The sequence below is a fragment of the Myotis brandtii genome, unplaced genomic scaffold, assembly GCF_000412655.1.
Source record: "Myotis brandtii unplaced genomic scaffold, ASM41265v1 scaffold259, whole genome shotgun sequence".
Classification (NCBI taxonomy): domain Eukaryota; kingdom Metazoa; phylum Chordata; class Mammalia; order Chiroptera; family Vespertilionidae; genus Myotis; species Myotis brandtii.
In genome coordinates this window covers 3,864,866-3,887,504 of record NW_005359840.1, presented here as the reverse complement: position 1 = coordinate 3,887,504, position 22,639 = coordinate 3,864,866, and the positions used below count along the sequence as shown (strand labels likewise).

Sequence of the window (22,639 nt, the reverse complement as noted above, 5' to 3'; positions counted from 1 at the left end):
CTAATATGCAAATCGACCGAACAGTGGAGCAACCAGCAGGATGACTAGTCACTATTATGTGCACTGACCACCAGTGGGCAGACACTCAACTCAGGAATCAAAATCAACAGATTCTTCTGCCCCTCTTACCTGAATTCTTATCCATCCTTCACATGGCAGCTCAAGTGTTCCCTTCCCAAGAGAGCCCTGCTTAACCAGGCCACCCACTGGCATGGCATTATAAATCTCTTCCATGTCACTTGCCGTGACCACTTGTGGAGATGTTTAATGTCTAACTCTGCCATCAGACTAAAGCCTCTCTGAGGGTAAGCATTATGTCATGTCTTTTTTTGCTTACCACTATATTCCAAGTACCTAACACAACACCCAGCGCATAGAGAGAATCACTAAATACAATGTGTGGAATGAATGAATCCTAAAAAAAATAAACTAGGTTCAAGACTTAAAATAACAGCTTTTGTTATGGAACATTTCAGAGGAGACGTTCTAAGATAAAAGAGTTTTTTAAACTGAAAAATACTATACACATATGACACCTTTACAAATGAAAACTATAGGACAGTTTTAAATGCATTATTGCAGGTAAAAAAACCACAAAGCAAAACAATCTACCCCATCAGAGTCACTCATTTGCATGTGTGAACACATGTGTGCATGCCTGTGCGCATGCACAAAGACACAGACACACACACACACACACACACACACACACACACACACCTTTTTGATATTGTAAACAATTCTAACTTTATTTCATACTTGGCAAGCATCACCCCCGTCAGGTAAACACCATGTAGTAGTTGGAAGTAGGAAGAGGAAGGAGAACAAGAATTATTTGCCTTAGAGCTCTTTACAGCCCACCAATCTCTGTAGACCAGTATTCTTGATATTTGAAATTTGATTTTTTACACTTTCCTAGTAATAACTTTCATCATCCCAGTCAAACAGGTGTACTTGATGTTCTTTCAACACCTTTTTTTTATCTTTACTGATTGAGTCTTGGTGTTTGTTTTGTAACTCTCCCCAAAACCTTCCCCTGAGCTTTCGCTCAGAAGTGATTTTCCACTGCTCTGAACCACTACTAAGACGGTGTATGTGAATGCTCTATGCAGCCCAAAAACCTCTAAGGCTGTACTAGGTTTTATTACTTTATAGAATGAACTTTCTACAATCTATATTGCATTTATACCCATATTGCCTTGTAATCATTTGGGTATTTTGTTGGCTCTGTTTCCAAACTTATATGTTTCTAAAATGAAAGGTCCATGTTTACTCATTTTTGTTAACCAGTCCCAATGCTTCCTTCACAACACACATTCCTACATAAAAAGAATGACTAAATAGATGTGTGGGCAAAGGGCAGATGCAACCAAGAGCAGAGGGCAAACTGTGTCAAATGTGTATTGATATCTGAGTTTTTAGATTTATATGTTAAATAATGTAACACATATGCCCCATAATATGGCATCTCAATGCCTATAACCAATTACTTATTTTTAACATGCACTGTGAAGTCAAGTTATTTAATTCTATAATGAGAATCACTGAACAAAATAAACTTTAGTAATCAAAATTCCTGTTTGTAAATATAAAACAGCCTATAAAATCTAGTTGATCACTTCAAATCTTAAATTCTGATTCTCCTTCAACTAATCCTAGAATATATGCATACAGCCCAGTTTGGGCAAGTTATTGAAATGCAAAATCATTTTAATATTTATCTAACCAGACATAATTAGTGAGGGGCTTTGGGAGTGTTTGTTTAAATAAAGACATTAAATGAATTTCAAAGTCAGAAAGAATCACATTTTGGATGACCTGTGAGAGGATGTAACAAAATAGATTTAACTACCATCTCTATTAAATACTCCAATATCCTTGAAGTAAAATGTCAGCAGAGAGCAAATCATGCATTCATCCATTTATCAGACATATATTGAGCCCGACTATGTGTCAGGCACTGGGAGCACAAAATGATGATCACCACAAAGCCAGCACAGTAAACCTCCTCCACGCAGAGAGGTGCTGTTTCAGCAAGAGGTGAATCAATCGTATCTCCTCCATGAAGATGCTCCAAACCACTTCCCCTGCCTACCTAACCCTTAATGCTTTTATAGCCAATGCCACACAACTGAACTTATTAAACACTATCCTTTCAGTGATTTATTTCTCATAGGCATGCTCTTAATTAAATGCTAAGGTTCTTTAAAGCAAGAGAATATTTTGTGCTTCATTTTAATGCTTCAATCCCATGGTAACTAGTACAGGGCTAAGTTCTGCAGTAGCTGCTTAATAAATATATGCTGATTGACTGATAAAAACATGGAAAGAAACTTAGTTTTGAACCTAGAGAAATTGTTGGTACAGCCAGTTTTTAATTATCTGTGCTAAGGGAGATAGCTAATGCAAAACAACAGCTAATATACAAGTCATTTCCATTAGGCTCTGGAATGCATTTCCATACTTAACTTTTCATTTGGGTCTCTTGCTTGGTTTGAGAATATATTTCAAACAAAATAAGGAAGTTGCAAAGGTAATTCCCAACTGTGGTCAAAATGACTATTGCATTTATGCCTGCACTACACTCATTTAGCTTTGAAATCATTTTGTATGGTTTGTTGCTGTCTTCTTTCTGTGGGTTTCACCTCCTTGACATTCCTTCTTGAAAGCAGGAAACATATGTTAATCTCACTTTATAGGTGTCCTAGTGCTCGCAATATCAGCTTTCATGGAGTATACAATTCTCTTCAAATTCCATTTGTTGTTTCTTCCTCTCTTCTACTAAAGTGAAAAGGCAGGGATTTGTTTAATACCAAACATCTGGATACTCCTGGAATAATGAGGTGCAAGCATCCTGCTTCTTCCATAGGCATTTACTACATTTTAAAGAATGTGCCTTTTCATTTCAGTCTTAAAAAAAGAACACCTAGAATTTAGATTTTAAAAAAAGAATAAGTCAGATAAAATGAAAATCAATCTCTCTCCCCCCACCCCCCCTTTTATTTTCTATTCTCACCATTGGTGAGTGCCTTTGCTTTAAATGAGTAGTTGAGATATAATCATCTCAAGCTGACAATAATTCTAAAGGTCTGTCTTATGAGGTGCAGAGGTGTGTGTGTGTGTGTGTGTGTGTGTGTGTGTGTGTGTGTGTGAGTATCCACCATCTAAGTTCAATTGGATAATTTCAGTCTGCACCTTATAAGCTAATTCACTTCCTATATCTTAAAGCGTAAAGCCAGAAGAATAGGGAATATTCAATGGAAAGCTGTTGACTTGCTATAATTTTCATAAGCTATATCTCAAATAGATTCTAACTAGAAATCACTAAACAGACTTCTATTATAGAAAATGATACTGATCTATTTTCTACATTATGAAAATAGTACATGATTTAGATTTTGCTGCAAGAGTATATTACTTGAATATTATACTAACATCATTATCATTGCCTATAAACTGTGTGTATTTAACATACCATGCATGTCCTTCATAATTGAAAATAAAGAGAGTTTGAGTAAATTTCAAATTAAAGCAAAAGGAAACACTCATAGATTCCTTACTACGTTACTCAATTTGTGCTCTTGTGAATAGCAAAAGGGCTTCAAATTATGTCTATATCTATATGCAGATATGGGTAAGTGCTACATGTTCTCCAGGACACAAGCATACACAAAAACATAACCGTACTGGGTCATTGACTTTTTCCAAGCTTCTTTTTTAATACCATTTCTATTCAATATAAATAAACCCCAGAAAAAGGTTTTAATCACTTAAAACTTAGCTTCTGGTGGGAAAGATGAGGACTTGTCATCTTTCAAACAAATTGTCCCGTTTTATTCTCTGACAAAGATGATTTCCCAGATGAGAATCTCGTGGCCTGAAAGGGTTTATGCACCTTTAACTGAGTAATGTATTCTCTTCTCATCATTAGCATCATGTACAAAATGTCTATCAATTCCCTAAACAGTTAGAAAAATATAGCTCATAGTCTATGTAATTTCAGACTGAAGTTCAAACAGAAAATAGAAAATTTTTGTGCTGACTGATTCTAAAAATACGTGCTCCATTCAGACAGTTTCTTAGAATGTGATTTTCAGCAAAGAGTTTAAGAGATAAGTCTTAACAAATACCCACATTTTAAATCAAATTGTTACAAAGGAATAACACTGGAAATATGTTTGATCCCTTTTTTTTTGTCAAACTGAAGTGATGCCTAGGATAACATATAGCTAATGTTTTCTCTTTACTTGCCAGAATGTTAACATTAATCATTATACAATGAACTCTAACCTATTTAAATAAACATGTATTAAGACAACTTGCTAAAAAGCATTATGCTGTTTGTTGTAGAGTGCTTAGAGTTGAATAAGGATCTGTATCTCAAAAGACTTTATAACCCAGTATGCAAAACAGACATTCATATAAGCAGAGTACAGGCAAGTCTGCAAGTACAATAATCAAATTATTAAAATATTATGAGAACACAGGGGACAGGGAAATTAATTTTGATTGCTATGATTAGGAAAGGCTTTCTGGAGGAGATGGTATAAGTGAGCAGCTAATTTTAAAATTAGCTTACAAACCGTTCAAAGAGAAAAACTTATCCAATTTAGGGAGATTGGAAAGGAGGCCATACTTTCACAGTGAACAAATGTGGAATTCATCTCAGACTTACAAAGCTTTCTGACCACAGAAGCAGCATGATACCATGGTTACAAGCATAAGGATTGGAGTCTGAAAGACCAAGACTTCAATCCTGACCCACGTAGGGGCTCAGCACAGGCCTCCCCCAAATGTGACTCCTTGGCATGTGGATATTTTGAGCTGAAGGTAATCAAGACCCTGCAAACTCAAGAGAACTTTTACCTCTCCCTTAAAGGATTTAAATTAGGGACTTGGCTCCTAATAAGAATTATCACCAGTAATAACGTTTTATGATATATCTATCGGGTACAGAAAATGTCTATTTACTTACTGTGCCCGCCCGCCCTTCCTCCCTCCCTCCCTTCCTTCCTTTTTTTTTTCTTTTTAATGACTTCAGAGAGAAAGGGAGAGGGAGAGAGAAACATCAATGATGAGAATCATTGATCAACTGCTTCCTGCACGCCCCCTACTGGGGATCGAGTCTGCAACTGGGGCATGTGCCCTGGTTGGGAATCAAACCTTGACCTCCTGGTTCATAGGTGGATGCTCCGCCACTGAGCAACACTGGCTGGGCAGCATGTGTTCTTATGGTCCCGCAATGACCTTCCTGCCCTTTGCAGCTCAAGGTGCTCCTTAGCTCAGAATGCCACCCATACTCCATTGTCCCTTTCTGTCTCTTCTGTAGTATGTGGGGTTCCCATGCATGTGCTTATATTAACTTTGGTTATTTTCTCTTGTTCATTCATCTCATACAGATTTAATTATTAGACCAGACAAAGGAACCCTGAGGCTAGTAGAGGAACATTTGTTCCTCCACCACACCCTCATTAACCAGACTTATTACATACATGATCTTACATATGTGGTTGAACTATAAAGCTTTGTAGCCTCAATATTCACATATTAAAAATGGGGTTAGAATTGCTAGAATTGCATTAAAAATCACAAGAAATTATATATATATGTACACATACACACACACACACGCACACATACATTTATATACTGGATACTGGATGGGTCAAAAGTAGGTTTACAGCTTTTCATATGGAAAATAATACAATAACTAATAAATAATAATACACGAATAAACTCTGCATTTCGTGTACTTACAACTATAAACTTACTTTTGCCCAACCCTGTATGTGTGTGTGTATAGTGTGTATAATACATATAATTAACTTACAAGCCATTCAAAAAGAAAAAGTTATCCAATTTACGGAGATAGGAAAAGAGGCTATATATATGTATATATATATGGACATATATATTCCTAGCAGTGTGACTGGCACATGACATTCACTAAACGGTTGTTATTAATACTATTTTATTATCATTTTACTTTTATATTATTATTATAATTGATTATACCTTCTATTTCAAATCAGTGCACAAGTAATTGAACTAAAAATTCTCCTAATACCATTATGAAGAGTGTATATTTTAAAGAATGTGAAGAATCATTTTTAAAAGAGCACTATTTTATCCATGTGGTTTTCTAGAACATTTTGCTTTTCAATGTATGCATTATCTCCATTACTGACCATGTACTTTTTTAAGTTTTTGATTTGTTTTTTTAAATCCTGAACCCTCTCTCCATGAGCAGTCTCATTTACAAAAGTTTTGCTTTGAACTTCCCGATTTTTTTATTTGACATCAGCAGGCAATTGATGGTAAGAAAACTCGAGAGTCAGGGCCAGTGAACTTCCTTCCAATGTAGCCTACAGCTCTCCATTTTTCTTAAAGAACTAGAAAATAACCTGACTTACTATTTTCATATAAAAGAAGGCTTTGTTCTTGAGGCTTCTTTTTTTGGGTCAATTTTATATGGCATTTACATTACAAAGTATGGCTCATCATTTCACTAAAATCTATTACTGCCATGCTCTCAAAGGTGATTAATGTTACTCTGGTTGAATAATATGTGAATTTTTTCATCTTTTTAGAAATTATTCTCTTAATAAATAATAGTGGGGAAATTAACATAATTACAGAGCACGGCAGACCCCCTGATCTGTTTTGAATTATCTGGTAAGGACAATGTGCTTACTCAGTAAGTAGATTTTTAACCACTTCAAATGACTCTCCCTCCTACTATGAGTAAATCCCAGGTGTTGATATTAGTTGACAGGGTGCTAATGTCATTAGAGTTCTGTCAGCTCTTCTTGTCAATGTGTTAATGGTGCCCCTGCTGCTCAGTCACTCCCTGTCCTCCAGTTGGTGAAATGATTTAGCCAGCAGTCAATCAAAAAGCTAAGCTGATTGGTGCAATAGGCAGCCCTGCCATTGACAAAATCTGTGTGAGTAAATGTGGTAAGAAATTTGTCAACAGGATATAAGCAGTAAGGTCAACATTGTGTTTAATGTGCTTTTTCGACAGTAGAGGATGTGAAGAATAGATCAGGACAAATATTTAAAAGTCCAAGAAGCTCTCCTTTAACAATGGCCTCTCCAGTCAGAAAGAGGAAAGAGCAATAAGTAAAAGTTATGCTTTGATTTAGAAGAAAAGAAAACCTCTCAAGAAGACAAAACCTGTAAAAATTGAAATCCACATATACTGTCAAGGCAAATAGTCCATTCACAGTGCTCCCTCTCAGGTCTCTTAAGCATGGGTTATTTTTTAAAACTGAAACTAGATGTGATTCTGAACCTCACCCTACCAATATTTGCCATCTGTGCTAAACACTAGCACACGCTACGTAATTCCTGGTAACTTAACAAATAAAAAGAGCCCGGCCGGTATGGCCCAGTGGTTGAGCATTGACTTATAAACCAGATCATGGTTTGATTCCGGTCAGGGCACATGCCCAGGTTTCAGGCTCGATCACCAGTAGGGGGCATACAGGAGACAGCTGATGGATGATTCTCATATTTGATGTTTCTATCTCTTTCTCCTCTTCCTTCCTCTCTGAAATCAATTAAAATATATTTTTAAAAAGTTTATTTAAAAAAAAATAAAATGAGATAACCCTAGAAATTAGTGAATGAAAAACAAAGGGACTATGGCAAATAACTGAGTTGTTGAAATTATACTGACCCAACTTGAGCTCACAACAATGACTCAGAAACAACTGTGGTCAATTTTATTATCAGACATGGAAAATAATAAACAGAAATATTTTTTAAAACTCAAGTATATAAAATTAGGCAATGTGTGATATACAGTATAAATATTCAATAAATGAGAGTGAATATTATCATTTTTATAACTTACTAAAAAGAATATAGATTCTATTTCAATCCACCATACAAGCAGTAGAGCTAAAACTTCCAATACTATTATGATGAGCATATCAGCATGAATACTAAGCATTTTGACTTTAAAAAAATTAGAGAAACATCAATAATTTCCTCACAAATTTTATCAAGATGTTTGAACAATTAGCATTTCAATATATAGGGCTATTATATTCATGATAGACCATCCCCCTTGATCCTATAATGAGGTATAAGAGAATTTTCCCCATTTCTTCATGTTTTGTAGTCTTATACAATTAGTTTTGCTTATTTTACTCTTTCCATATATATATTTTTTTTAATCATTAAGGGGCTCAGAACAGGCCTCCGCAACATGTACCACTTTGGCATGTGGATTATTTTAAGCTAAAGTCAATCGAGACCCTGTGGCTCAAGGGAAACTTTGCCTTCTTCCTTAAAAAATTTAAATTGGGGGTGTGCAATAAGAATAATCACCAGAGATAAGTTTTTATGACATACATAAGACTTCTTTTTTAAAGTATATATTTTAATTGATTTCAGAGAGGAAGGGAGAAAGAGATAAAAAACATCAATGATGAGAGATAATCCTGGATCAGCTGCCTCCTGCATGCCCCCTCCCACTGGGGATCAAGCCCATAACTAGGGCATGTGTCCTTACCAGGAATCTGGTTCATAGGTGGACACCAACCTCTGAACCATACCAGCCAGGCAGCAAACTTCTAATTACTAAACACCTGTTCTTATTATCATTCTATGAATGGCATTCCTCCCCTCTGAAGCTCTGGAAAGGCATGTTCCTCATTCCTTGGCTCAAGATGCCATATATGCTTCATTACTCTTTCGGTCTCTAAATCTCTCACATACATAGGGTTCCCATATGTACATATAAAATTAAATTTGGTTATTTTTCTCTTGTTAATCTATCTCATGTCAATTTATTTATTAGACCAGCTGGGGGAACCTAGAGGGGTAGAGTACAATTTCTTCTTCCCCCACATTAGGAACAAGCAACCAACTTTGGGTAGAGCAAGGGAGACAGAGCTGATGAGCTTCCTTCTAAAGCCACTGGTTATTCTTCTGGAGACAGGAAATAGGCTGGGTTGCTCCATTCAGAGGAGAGGTTTCATTCTTTTGTAATTTTTGTTCAATTTTTTGACATTTACTTTGTAAAGGTGAGATTATCCCTTCTAAAACTGATTACAATTTACATGCATGCTCTAAAAAAGTGACTCAATGTTACTTAAGTTCCTGAGATTTATATGAAGAAAAAATGTATAACTATAAGCACAAACAACTTCTATTTAACAATATCCCTTTTAAAATCCTAAGTAAAAGTAAGAGTTTGGACAAGATGATCTCCATGGTCTCTAGCTATAATATTCTGTGATTCAACACATACTTACTTAGTGTCTACATATGACTACGTGCTGCACAGTATGAGGGGCACACAGATATTAACACACCAGACATGATCTCAGCCCTGGGGACAGCAAGACAGAGAAGTGTGGACATGTAAGACTGTCAACAGCTAGAGGTCAAGTTTCCTGTAATGTGCAATGTTGTATTTTCATGGCCTGGCAATGCCTAGCACACTATAAGTGTTTGATCAATATTATTGAAAGAGTAAGGGTGAACATAGCAGGCTATGGGACTTAGCCCTATCTGGAGATTTGGTGAAGATTCAATTTGTATATTCAATCTATATGTTCTCTGGCCCTCATGCCATTGCTGCTAACTATAGCTTTTCTAAAAGCCCACAGGCGTGGCAGTGTTATTCAGTTTTTGAACTCACAGTGCTTATAAAGAGATTACTGCTTAAGTAGGTAAGGTTACTTTTAAAGGAAGCTACTCCCATACTTGTGCTTGTAGTTTTTCAATTTAAAGGGCCAGTGACCTGAAGCCACACAATTTATTGGCAGTGGATAGAAACAATGGAAAGATCATTCAGTACAACGTATCCTTTACTTGAACTAGAATCATGGTTCTAATTTTAAAACAGAGTCAAATATCCCACCATAAAATATCCTCTTTTGAATCTGCCAGAACAGTAGAAAATATTAAGTATGCAGCAGAATTTATACAACATATATACATATGATGATTATGCATTTTGTTTGTCATTTTCTAGAAGTTCAAAAGTTTCAATGATAGACCATAGTCTTCCTAGGGAAGAACAAATTATTTGAGTAATAGTTCTATCATTGTAATTCATTAATTTGGAGTTTTTAACCAGCTCAATTCAATATTCTAACTTTTTCTCTATAATAAATTGCTGTATATTTTATTTGTTATTTTAAATATGATATGCAAAGTTACAGCCCCATACATTTTAATATAGTTTTCAATCCCCTTGTAGACAAATAGTCACACTCTAGTGCCCCCTAAATGAAGAATAACTATTCATCTGTAACACAGAGATACAGAAGGCTCTGGATTTTCATTTTAAAGTGCTTAATTATCTGCATAAAGAGAGAAATAAAATAAAGAGTCCAGGCCAAGTTCATGAGGGTTTGAAATTACTTTTCTTTTTCTAAACGAGCAACAAAGACTCCTCAATGGTGCAAGCTGTTATGTGGCCACAAGCCAACTGTGGAAGAAAATGTTGAAAACAGGGGGATCAGGAATTAAATTGAAATATATGATGCAAGAACCAAACTCAAAAGTTGAAAAATGTAGGTGGTGTATTCAGCCACAGGACAATATTAACATATTGAAGAAATAATCCAATCAGCAATAAATTTAAATCTGCACATTAAGTATTGCAATGTGGGCAGTTATATAATCCAAGGTTATTTTTGAGGATTTCCTGCCTCGTCACTCACAAACATGTTTACAATATTCCTATTTATGAACGTACTCAGCATCACTAAAGGACCACACAAAACACGGTATTAATCCACAAACCAAAAAACTGAGAATGAAAAAAAAATTGTTTTTCATGTAAATCTGATGGCCATTCTCAAGTAATTCATGTTCAGTACCGTAACTTACATATTGGGCAGGAAAGAATGCTTATCAGAGAAGGAAAGGCAAGAGATTTAACCTTGAAACAAGGTAACTGCCATATAGTTGTTGAAGGAATTTACTTATTATCAGATAAAGAATTTACAGTATTTATTCCCTCTCGAGATATAAAATAGTGAATCAATCTGCAGTTCAAGATATTTACTTAAACCCAGAGGAGGAGGATATGGCTTTAACTTTCGAAAACCAAAATAGGAAGACAAACAGCTCTAATGTAGTTTATCTTTAGACACCAGATTTAACATTCAACAATTCAAGCTAAATGCTATTTCTCAAGTTTTCCGTTCATATATTTCTGTAATTTATATGAGTATAACATATGTAAAATGGAAGTTGAAAACCACTTATCAGGAAAGCTTAAAATTACATGGATAGCTACTACAATTTATTTAAATATATAATCTACTGATCAATTCATCTATTCATCTATCCATGTATCCATTTGATCCTTCACAATCCTTTTAGTCTACTGATATTAGTCATTCTCTGGTTGCCCTTGAAAAATCCTGCACACATAACAAAGAAACAAAAAAAGGTCTGACCAAACAAATTTTCTCCGTTGATCATTTCCTTTAAGCAAATGGTTACATAAGGAGATTCTTTGTTTTGTTTTAGGTCTAATCAAGCCTCATAAGACTTACCTTGCATATGTTGTGGGCCTTCAAATGAAATTCTTCTTTGAGAAATGGCACTGTTTTCTTATATAATTGTTCCCTTGGCTACTCTACCTGGCTCAAACTATCCTGAACTAAAATTTATGCTGCTAATATAAAAACAGCCTATACACAAATTCATCCAGACAGTGTGAATAAGACCAAGTTTAGAATGAACCAAATAGTAAATATACAGACAGACAGATAGCCTGGAAGTTCACGCTCTAGGACATTAGCAATGCAGCCCAATTGCATCCTCAGCAGAAAGAGGTGACCTCGTGGAAATGAACAGTGCTGCTCTCCCAGTGCCCCCCCAGATCATCACACACACACACACACACACACACACACACACACACACACACAAACACTAACAAAATACTTAAATAAAGGATATAGTCATCTTTTCCACGAATTTATCATGTTGATCTTCTGTTTGGGGGAATTTCTTGATGTCACGTTCCAGATTAACAATCTGTTGTTCCATTGCTGCAAGGTTGCTCTTGAGAATTTGAGCTGAAACTGAAGAAAAATATGCAAAGTCTTTAGAATATTTGGCCAGGTATTCCAGAAAAAGATTAAAAGAAAACAGTATTAGTTAAAGTATTTTTTTTTAATATGGAAAAGAGTTTCATGAAGTCAACTCACATTTTTCTGAAATACTGCTCATAAAAATTCCACTCTCCATGAAATAAGAGAAAATGTGTAATATAATACACCAAATTGTCAGGTTTAATATGAGAATGTCACCATTTTATTCAGTCATTGGTTCAAATGAATCTATTTCTATTTAAATTTATTGGTGGAATTCCTAATATTTCATTCTTTAAAATCTAATTTGTAGATTAAAGAGAAACTAAGGTTCAAAGAGATCTTATTTTATTAATGTGTCTTGGCTATATAAATGATTTAAGGTTAAATTATACAAAAGGATCAACTATTTTTCTTTGGTTGGAATAGCCTAGTTTTTACAAACTAACATCTATGGTAAAAGTTCCATTCTCATAGAGAATGTGAAAAATTATTTTTTCATACCCACAGAGATGTGAAAAATAACTGTTGCTACATAAGGAGAATTTAGAGCAAAACCCAGCAAACACATATGTGCATACATACCCACAAATCTTCAGCAAGCCTTCAAACTCTATCATCAGTTGCGTTAATTACCCCTAACATTCTTTGCACATTTTCTCTCTCCTCGTTGACAACCAATAATTTTAAGTATTGTATTCAAACTGTTCCAAAATACACTTTCCAGATCTCTCTGATACCTTCTTTTCACAGAGGGACTTTTCTTTAAACTAATGTTATTTTATAGATACTCTATTATTGCATGATGATCAATTATATACAAAGACGTTTCTATCAATATCAATGGCATCTGGCAAGGTTCTAATTGGAAAGACAAGGTAGGTATAAGAATTTGGTAGGTAGCCTGTGAAATGGTTCTTAAACTCAGACCTCTGAAACACTGTTCTTTTCATTAAAGAACTATGAAAGAGAAATAGAATAATATTAAAATTCTTTTTTAGGTAAATTTCAGCTCACTCTGAAGTGTATTGAAATTACAATGAAAAATTCAATGATACCAACAAAAATCAACCCCCTGGCAAATTTTGGCCAAACTCTCCTGATACAAAATCCTCACACTGACTGCATACCTTTATGACTCAATTAGAAGAAATTAACTTAATTTACAGGGAAGTTCAAGAGCCTGAAAAATCAAGCACCAATACTAAAGACAATTTTTTTCTTATTAATCTGTCAGTTCAAAGAGCTCTGTCCAAGTTATTTCCATTTGTTTAGATCTGAAAAGCTTGAAAATTATTCTTTATTGAAGAAGTCTAAAAGAGTTTTGTCTTGCCAAAAATTCGCTAATGGCTTAGCCATTATTGCTTGCTGTATTTAAAGGATAAGTTTTCTGTGGAGGAAATCATTCTCTCTGACTTTAAAACTGAATTATTTTGCCCTATCTGGTTTGGCTCAGTGGATACAGCGTTGGCCTATGGACTAAAGGGTACCCTGGTTTGATTCAGGTCAAGGGCACATGCCTGGGTTGCAGGCTCAATCCCCAGTAGGGGGGTGCAGGAGGCAGTCGATCAATGATTCTCTCTCATCATTGATGTTTCTATCTCTCTCTCCCTCTCCCATCCTCTCTGAAATCAATAAAAATATATTTTTAAAATTTTTTAAAAAACTGAATTATTTTTCTTTACTTTTTAAAAATTGTTGTTGCTTAATTCTTGCTAATCACTCAAAAGGTTTCTCCCAACCCATTTGCTTTATTGAAAAACTGAAGATATAAAATTGACAAGTCATTTGCCGTTTACATTGCATGGGTGAAATAAACTCATGATAACTTTCTGCTATAAGCAAAATGTGCCCAAAGGCCAGGCTGAGGTCACAATAGTAATCCTCCTACTAAAAGCAATAGTAACCTAGCAGCAAAAAGGGGAGGAGGAGGAGGAGGATCCATCTTTTGATTGTTCCATACAGAAACAGTCTGAGCACATTGCTATGCACACAAAAGTCTAGATATCCCAAATAATGAGACAGTATTTTTAATCCAGAGAAATTACTTTTCACCTTAAAGTTAAATTCTGAATAAAACACTACTTTCCAGACACCTGTCTTCCTTAATTTCATATGTCAAATCCTTAGTCCTCTATAAATCCCTCCAGAGCTCTAGTCCACATACTCCAGCATCTATAGGCATTTTTGTTTGTTTAAGTGATCTTCCACATGTTACCTTCTGCTTTGAATGGGAATTACTGTTTCGTGTACATAAGCACAGCCTCTGCTAGAAAACCTGAACCTACTTAATGGTAAGATCCATATCTAATTTTTTGCTTTTCCCTCAGTACTTATTTAATACACGGTCCTCCACAAATGTTTGTTGAATGAATATGCATATTTCAACACGTTTTGGTTCAGATTTAAATTTATGCCCATTTCTGCAACTGAATGTGCACACAGGGATTAGATACAGTCACAATGACTGAAAGTTACCCTACCAACTATGATGTGAGTATGGAAAGGAAGCAGAAAGTTGACATCTGTCTAATGCTATGTAGAGTAGGCAGGGTTGCAGGAGATGCTTAGACAAATGAAAGTGAGAAACTGCTACAAGAAAGAGAGATAAGAAATACCTTTCTTTATTAGGCTGCGCTATTCTTTCCCTCTAATGAATTATTAATATTATGTTGAAAAAAAGAATAAAATACTGGTGCTGTAATAATCCAAGGATTTCAGCCCACCACATGCATATCTGTGGCTGCATTAAGCCAGCAATATCATTATAGAAAATGTATAACCTTAAATTGGTGGAATTTTGGTATCTTAGAGGTAGAAATGACATTAAAGGGCATTTGGACCAGCCTCTCCAGTTTTCTAAAAACTCAGGTTACATGTTGTCATAGTCTATTGAAGGGAACTAGTTTTACCACCCAGAAGCTGCCTTTTTGGGACACTAATTTTAAACTGTTTATTAAGAAACAACACTCAGAAATAACCTTTCACCCTCCCCTTTTTCCTGCCCAAGCGATTCAGACAGTAAAAGCTGCTTTAGGATGTTGCTTTAGCCCAATTTGAATTAAGTATGGTACACAAGAGGGCTTCAGCCCTAGCCAGTATGGCTCAGTTGGTTGAGCGTCATTCTATACACCGAAGGGTTGAAGGTTTGATTCCTGGTCAGGGCACATACCAGGTTGTGGGTTTGATCCCAGTTGGTCGGGGTACATATGAGAGACAATAGATTAATGTTTCTCTCTCACATGGATGTTTCTCTCTCTCTTTCTCTCCTCCTCCCTTCCTCTCTCTAAAACAAAACAAAATAAAAACAAGAGGACTTCATACAGGGACCTGTTAACTACGTAGCCCTGTGTCTCCCTGCTTCTGGGTTGCCTTGAAAGAATGTTCCTGCCATGTATGTTCTGCTCATCCTCAACTACCTGTAAATCTCCCATTCTCACTTCTGAAATCTAAGACCCCCAGCCCCTCTCCTTTGTACAAAATGCCTTATATATCCAATGTTGCCTCACTGTCCTTGAATTTTCATGCCTCTGTGAATTCCCCAGGCTCATGTCTTAAACATTTGATTTTCTCCTGTTAATCTGTCTCTGTTAATTTGATTATTAACCCAGCCAGAAGAATTTAGAAGGTTGGAGAAAAAGTATTAATTTGTTTTAGTCCGCACACCAAGCTCCTAGAAAAGAGTCCAAGACACAGCTTGCATGTTAATGATACCTTTGTAACTAACCTAGTTATTAATTAACTGGAAAGGTGCAAAGGGAACACCAAATAGCATAGGCATGACTTGTGCAGCTTTGCCAGGAAGCTGCAGTTTAACATTCCCCAGGCCCGTTCCCTGCAGATCCTGGGGGAGGGGACTGACAGGGGAGAATAGACAGGCCCAGTAAGGTCTGAGTGACAATAGGGAAGGCACTTGTCTGTCAGTCACAGGTAGGAACAGGACATTGGCCAGAGTAGGTGTGGCCACTGCAAGTACAGGAAGATTTGAGATACTTAAGCTCCTAAACAAAGGAGTTTGTTTTCTTGCCTCTTGCTCACACTTGACTCCTGGCTTGCTGGGGTCTCATGCTCCTGACATTTGCCCACATGGCCCACAGCCATGTGGACCCCACACAATGGGCTGATGGACTGCAATTAGCCTAATGCTGCACCGGACGCCGCTCCACCATGCAACAGCAACTTTGGACACTGGCTCTGCTTCTAGCTCTGTTGAATCTCCAGTTGCACCTCTTCCAGGACTGGATTAAGGGAAAGGGGATTCTAGAAACTGAGAGATGTAATTCCATGAAAATAAAGCTCTCTACCTCATTTCATCCTCCTGTGGGGGCCTCTGGAGATGCTTATTCCAGTAGCAGCCCAAGAACCCCATTCCCACTAGCAATGGAGAAAGACAATCCACGCATTTCTCCCATAACATTAAGACCTTATTGGGGGTGAGAGTGTGTTGCAATCCGAGGGAAACATGCCTGATGGAAAGGGGAAGAAAACAAGAGGGTAAGTTACTGAACTCACCACAGCTTTAGAAAAAACACAGCTGGTTGCTTAGTATCCCAGGTTGTCTCCCTCAAGGCCAAACTAATGGGCATATGACCTGTGCAGTGGCAAAGCCCCCACTCCCACCCCCATCCTTACAAGGGCTCTGTATTTGGTTTAATACTTTGTTGTTACCATTTTTAAATTCTCAATAATATATTAAACAGGGTCCTGCATTCATTTTCATTTTGCATTGGGACACAGTAACCATGCAGTCAGTTCTGGTCTCCAAATAAGAAAAGTGAAACAACTACAACTTGGAAGAGCTGGTTAGAGGGGGTGAGAAGTGCACCTGCTGGCTCCTCCCCACTTCCTATTCTCTCATTGGTGAAAGTCTCTTTCAAGGGGTGTTAACTTCCGGCTCTGGCTGGGGAGTAAGAAAAGTGGCCCAGACTTAGAGGCGAAATGGCACAGAAGGGGTACCCAGTGAACCCAAGGTGGTGCAGAAACTAGATCAACAGGGGATTCACTCTATCCTAAAATTATATAATGAAAATAATGACAGTTGCTATAACTAAAAAAAATTTGTTCACTTATAATCAATATCACCCTATTGAATTTTTCTTACCCATCAGATTAGACCTCATTTTGCCTTGTAGCCACACTGATTAAGTCTACTCCCTATTTTACAGGAAAGTAGTCATTAGCATCATCTTAATCTTCCCAGGCTACAAACACTCAGTTCTTTCAACTAGTTCTCTGAGGGTAGGGTTAGTTATTACATAGGCTCTTACGTATTAACTAACTACTGAGTGCCCAGTATCTTTGTCAGAAATCAAGGTCAGATTTCAATGTCTATTTGTTCAAGAGTTTTAATATATTTTGATTGATTTCAGAGAGAGGAAGGGAGGAGAGATATAAACATCAATGTTGAGGGGGAATCATTGATAGGTTTCCTCCAGCACATCCCCTACTGAGGATCCATTGAGCCTGCAACCCAGGCATGTGCCCTGACCGGGAATTGAACCCTGACCTCATGGTTCATGGGTCAATGCTCAACCACTGAACCACATTGGCCGGGCTAAGTAGTTTTATATGTTAATTCATTTAATCCTCAAAAAAACTCTATGAGGTATGTACTATTCTAAGGCAAGGGTGCCATATGAGCCACATGATGTCTTCTCAGAAAATTTTAAATGTAAGATAGTATCTCTTATACCTGGAAGGCTAGGCAGTTACAGTAAAATCTGTACCCATTGGCACAAAAGCAAATTACTTATATTGACCTTGATTCTTGTGGGGAAGCATGAGACTTGGTTGAAGATTTAAGAAGGACATTCCCTTACAAACTTTCCGATCAAGTCTCATGGTTCCCCACAGATTCTAATTTCTGCCATACCAACTACTAGCTGGGTTACCTTGAGCCAGTCATTTAGCCAATCTGGGTTGTCATTTCCTGGTTTGAAAAATGAAAAGAATAATACCTTCCTTAAACGGCAGTCATTCCAGTTATATGATTTGATGAACAAAGTTTCTATTGTTATACCTGGTATATAATAGATAATCTATAAATATTCATTTCATATTTCGCAATTATTCCCCCATACCTTACTTTACAATAGACAAATCCATACTGTCCATGTGCCAGGAAGAATTAAATAACACTTCAGATGCACTGGAATAACAAACAAGCAGTCATTCCCTACTTGCTATCCTCTATGGCCTGATTTAATTTAATATTGGGCTCCTTTCTAATCAAGAGAACTAAGCTTAGATTGTGTTCTCTTTGTAGGTTTTATAGGGTACATGGAATTTTAGGTCTTGGAACCAGTGACAATTATAATAATGAACAGCCAATTTATTAGAGATACTAGCAAGTTCCATATTTAAAGAATATTTCTAGAACTTAAAACCTGTAGTCTGTATTTCTATAGAGACATTTAAAAGTTAGTTACTTGGCTTTCTAGACTTGTCTAAAAGATAGCAGATTCGTTTAAGATTTACAAAAGAATTAACATGCCTGAATATTTACCTTGAATATATTTGATTCAATCTTACGAGTGGGGAGTCAATGTTGATTAGTTAACTATTTAATTAGGTCCTGACCTATATTACCTCTAATATTTCTTGATTGTGTGTGTGTTTGTGTGTGTATGTAAGAGAGAGAGAGAGAGAAATTGATTTTTATGAGGGGGAGGTATGTAGGGTACATGGAGTTTTAAGAACATTTAAATACCAGACGGGTTAAAAATGCTGTCTCCTGCATAGCAACACATAGCATCAGCCTCAGGGTATATTTCTGTGCCTGTCATTCTATTAGTTCACTAATATAAATTAGGGAGAATTTAATGACAGTGCAAACATTTTCTATCTGAGTAAATTCCCACTACAGGCATTTTCAATGACTGATTAGTCATTCTGGTGGCACTTTAATTTTTTTCTCTCATTTCATTTTTTACATCTGCTACTGAATTACTGAATCTAAATTATAACACTAAAAATTAAATTATAGCTATCAGGTTCTTTATTATAGCTTTCTTCCCTGTACTTCATAAATAACCTTTTAAGTTCAGTATACTCTTGAGCTATATGTAGGGAGAAACTTTCCCCACAAATCTTATTCATCCACCTATTTCAGTGGCAAAATATACATATACAGGGGAACCTCCGTTCTCTAACTTAATTCGTTCCGGGAGGCTAACACGCAATTTGTTTGAAAACCGAATCATTTTTTCTCATTAGAAATAATTTAAATTGAATGAATCTGTTCCAGACTCCCAAAAGCAAAAAAAAAAAAAAAATTTCACAGCACAACTTCCTGAAATGTTAACAAGGAGAGGTTTAGCAGTAAACTGACTCATACTCGAGCATTCTCTCCTTTGTCACCCAATAGATGTGTGACTGATCATACAGGTATGAGCATGAAAGGGTTGTCAGGTCCAGAATCAAAGTTTTGTTCAACAATCCAGAATCCCTCCCCCCATGAACAACTTGGCCAAAAACCGAATTTTTCCAGATGGGAGACATGACACCAAGGTTTGACTCTAGATTTTTCCTGGTTTCAAGAAAATATATGACAGTGGCCTGACCCTCATCCAAAAGATTTTAAATGACAGACTTGCTCTAATTCATAATTTTAATGAAGTTAAAGTATAAGGTATGCCCTGGCTGGGTGGGTCCGGTGCTTGGAGCATTGTCCCATGCACTTGTGGGTTTGATCCCCGTTGGCACACACAGGAAGCAACCAATCCATGTTTCTCTCTCACATTAATGTCTCTTTCTCTCTCTCTCTCTCCCCCTCCCTCCTTCCCTTCCTCTCCCTTCCTCTCTCTTTAAAAATCAATAAAAACATATCCTCGGGTAAGAATTAGAAAAATATTTTAGCCTTGCTGGTGTGGCTCAGTTGGTTGAACATTGTCCCATACACCAAGAGGTTGTCAGTTTGATTCCCAGTCAGGGCACATGCCCAGGTTTGGGCTCCATCCAGGTGGGGGCATGTGGGAGGCAAGCTATCGACGTTTTTCTCTCTTCCCTTCCTCTTTTTCTAAAAATCAATAAACACACACACACACACACACACACACACACACACACACACGAGATTTTTAAATGGAAAGATTCCTCAATTACATAGTATATAAGAGAACTGTTATGCATTCAAGAGAAAAAAAAAGTACTCTGATGACATTTTCCAGACCATGTGCAGAGTGTGTAATTTTATGTAAATATAAAAGGTTTTCCAGGAACTTGAGGATTCTTTTTCTCTGAATTAAATATTTCTATTAATTTTACCCATTGACAAAGTAACCGAGCACTTCCTACATCTTTGCTCTAAGAAAGGCCAAGTAGAAATCTACTCTGGCAAGTCTGTATGTGAATAGGCCCAAACATGATTATAAGTACCCTGTAATTTTCTTTAACTGAATATATTTAGTTGAAGAATTACTATCAGCTGAGGCGCAGAGCATTAAAGGGACTCATGCAGAAAGAATATATAAAAAGACAAGGACATTACAAGCAGCCTGAACAACAGGCACAGTTGTATTCTTTCTCAAGTACATTTATAAGTTAATAGTTTCATTCTATATGAATGCTGTGCATGGAAATGAAGCAAATGTGTTTATATAACAACAATAGCAACAGCTCATCACTGTGGACTTCTTAGGCCTTTGAAAAAAATAAGTGGAAATGGCACCCAAATAAGAGATTTCTAGAATGAAAAGAAAAATCTGTTAGAAAATGACTCATTCTTGGAAGAAAAAAAAACCTGTTAAAAAGAAATCAATTTAAGTAGAAGAGCTATTAAATAAAATTTAAAAATATACATCTGCAATATGTATTCACAAGCACCATCACTTGCCCCTCTAACTTGCGCCCTTGGGGATAGGGACAGTTTATAACATGGCTTGAACTGATGCTGTGCGCAGAGGAATTTCCATCAGAAATCATGAAAAAGTGCTTTATAAACCATAGAAATGTTTAACTCCAAATCAGGTGTGGGGACCATTTTTCTGCCAAGGGCCATTTGGATATTTATAATAACATTTGCAGGCCATAGAAAATTATCAACTTAAAAATGAGCCTGCTATATTTGGTCAAACATTTAACTAACTCACCCCTGATGCCTTGGCAGGGCCAGACCAAATGATTTGAAGGGCCTTACGTGGCCTGTGGGCCTGACATTCCCCACCCCTGATATAAATGCTACACTAGCATATGGCAATGTGTAGGTTCACAATTGCACAAGTGTTCAACCTGAAAACCTTACTCTGAAAGCATTTTTTTTTAAATAAAGAAATGGAGCCTTCTTTTTCAAACACTTACTAATAACTATGGAGAGTATGGCACAAAAGATAGCTGGGGTAAAAGAGGAGAAAGACAAAGTTTGGAATCCTCTGAAAAAGGATTTGCTCTAAAAAAAAAATTCTGTAGCCTGACTAGGGAACTACCAGCAGTGGCCAGCCAGCCCCCCATGAACAACCGCAGTTCTTTCACCTGCTGTCTCTCCTGCAACTGCTACTCTGCCTGCAGCAAACAGTATGTGGGAATTTTTAAATCAAAGGCTAAAAAACAAACTGAAATCTCCTACTCTTGTTGACAGTCTTAGCTCAAGGCCAGGATTGGGAAGTACATATGCAAGCTGAAGCTCTTGTAAAGCCACGCTGGGTAGGCTTGTTACAATACTTTATTCTCATCACGAAGAATCTTTTATTCAAGCTCATTTGTTTTCCTTGCAATAAAAGAACCCTCACTCAGCCACACATTGAACTGGGTCAAGTCAAATTTTCATTGACTTGAGGTTGGACTTTATAAAATCGTCCTCCCCTGAAGATTATGTAAATGGCTGGGGCAGGTATTATCCTCAACAAAAAAGCTAGCACGAACCTTCAAATGCTAAATAACTTCTTTATGACAAACAATCCTATACTAATGTCTTCACTTGTCAGATCTATGTGATGCATTCTTCTTTCACCTTGGAATTAGAACACTAGTGGAAAAAAGGGACCTTGTGAAAGGAGGCTGGTTAATATTACAATAGGGAGCCTTAAAAACAAATTAACTCAATTATGAAAAAAAGAAGGGCTATGGAAAAGGTAGATTTGTTGACTAAGACTTCTAGGACAAAATCTTAATTTAATCTTACTCTGAAATTACACATTTGTAAAATTTGGAATTTTGAGTATATGTTTATATGTGTGTTCAGTTTTCAGCTATGGTCATTCATATTTTTTAAGTCAAAGAGAAAAAACACAACTTTGCCGAAGTTCTTCAAAACCAGATGTGAGAAATTAACAGTTTATTTCACACCAAGACAATGACCTGCTTCTTGAACAAGCACTCACTTATCTGAGCAATCACTTACTGGCAACCTTATTAACATGCCTTTACTCCTGGCATAGTACATCCTTAACAAGGTGTGGAAAGCTTATATACTTGATAAACAATTTGAATACTTTCTTTCACATGCTACCCAGCAAGAATTAAATACAGGGAGGTAGTGTTGTCATAAAGTTATATTAAAGGAATGTTAAACCTTCTTGAGAGACTTTTGTGATTGTGGACAAATTTTCCATGAACTGTATTCCAAAACTTAA

At 36.5% G+C, this 22,639-nt stretch overlaps 1 protein-coding gene across 1 annotated transcript in view; it reads right to left on the bottom strand.

Annotated features, from left to right (window-relative positions):
• Window positions 1-22,639, bottom strand: part of DIAPH2 (diaphanous-related formin 2) — a 550,233-nt gene that overhangs the window by 157,943 nt on the left and 369,651 nt on the right. Inside the window, exon 18 of the mRNA XM_014541049.1 lies at window positions 11,938-12,062. Coding sequence (XP_014396535.1) covers window positions 11,938-12,062 — 125 coding nt within the window. The remainder of the gene's footprint in view (window positions 1-11,937; window positions 12,063-22,639) is intronic.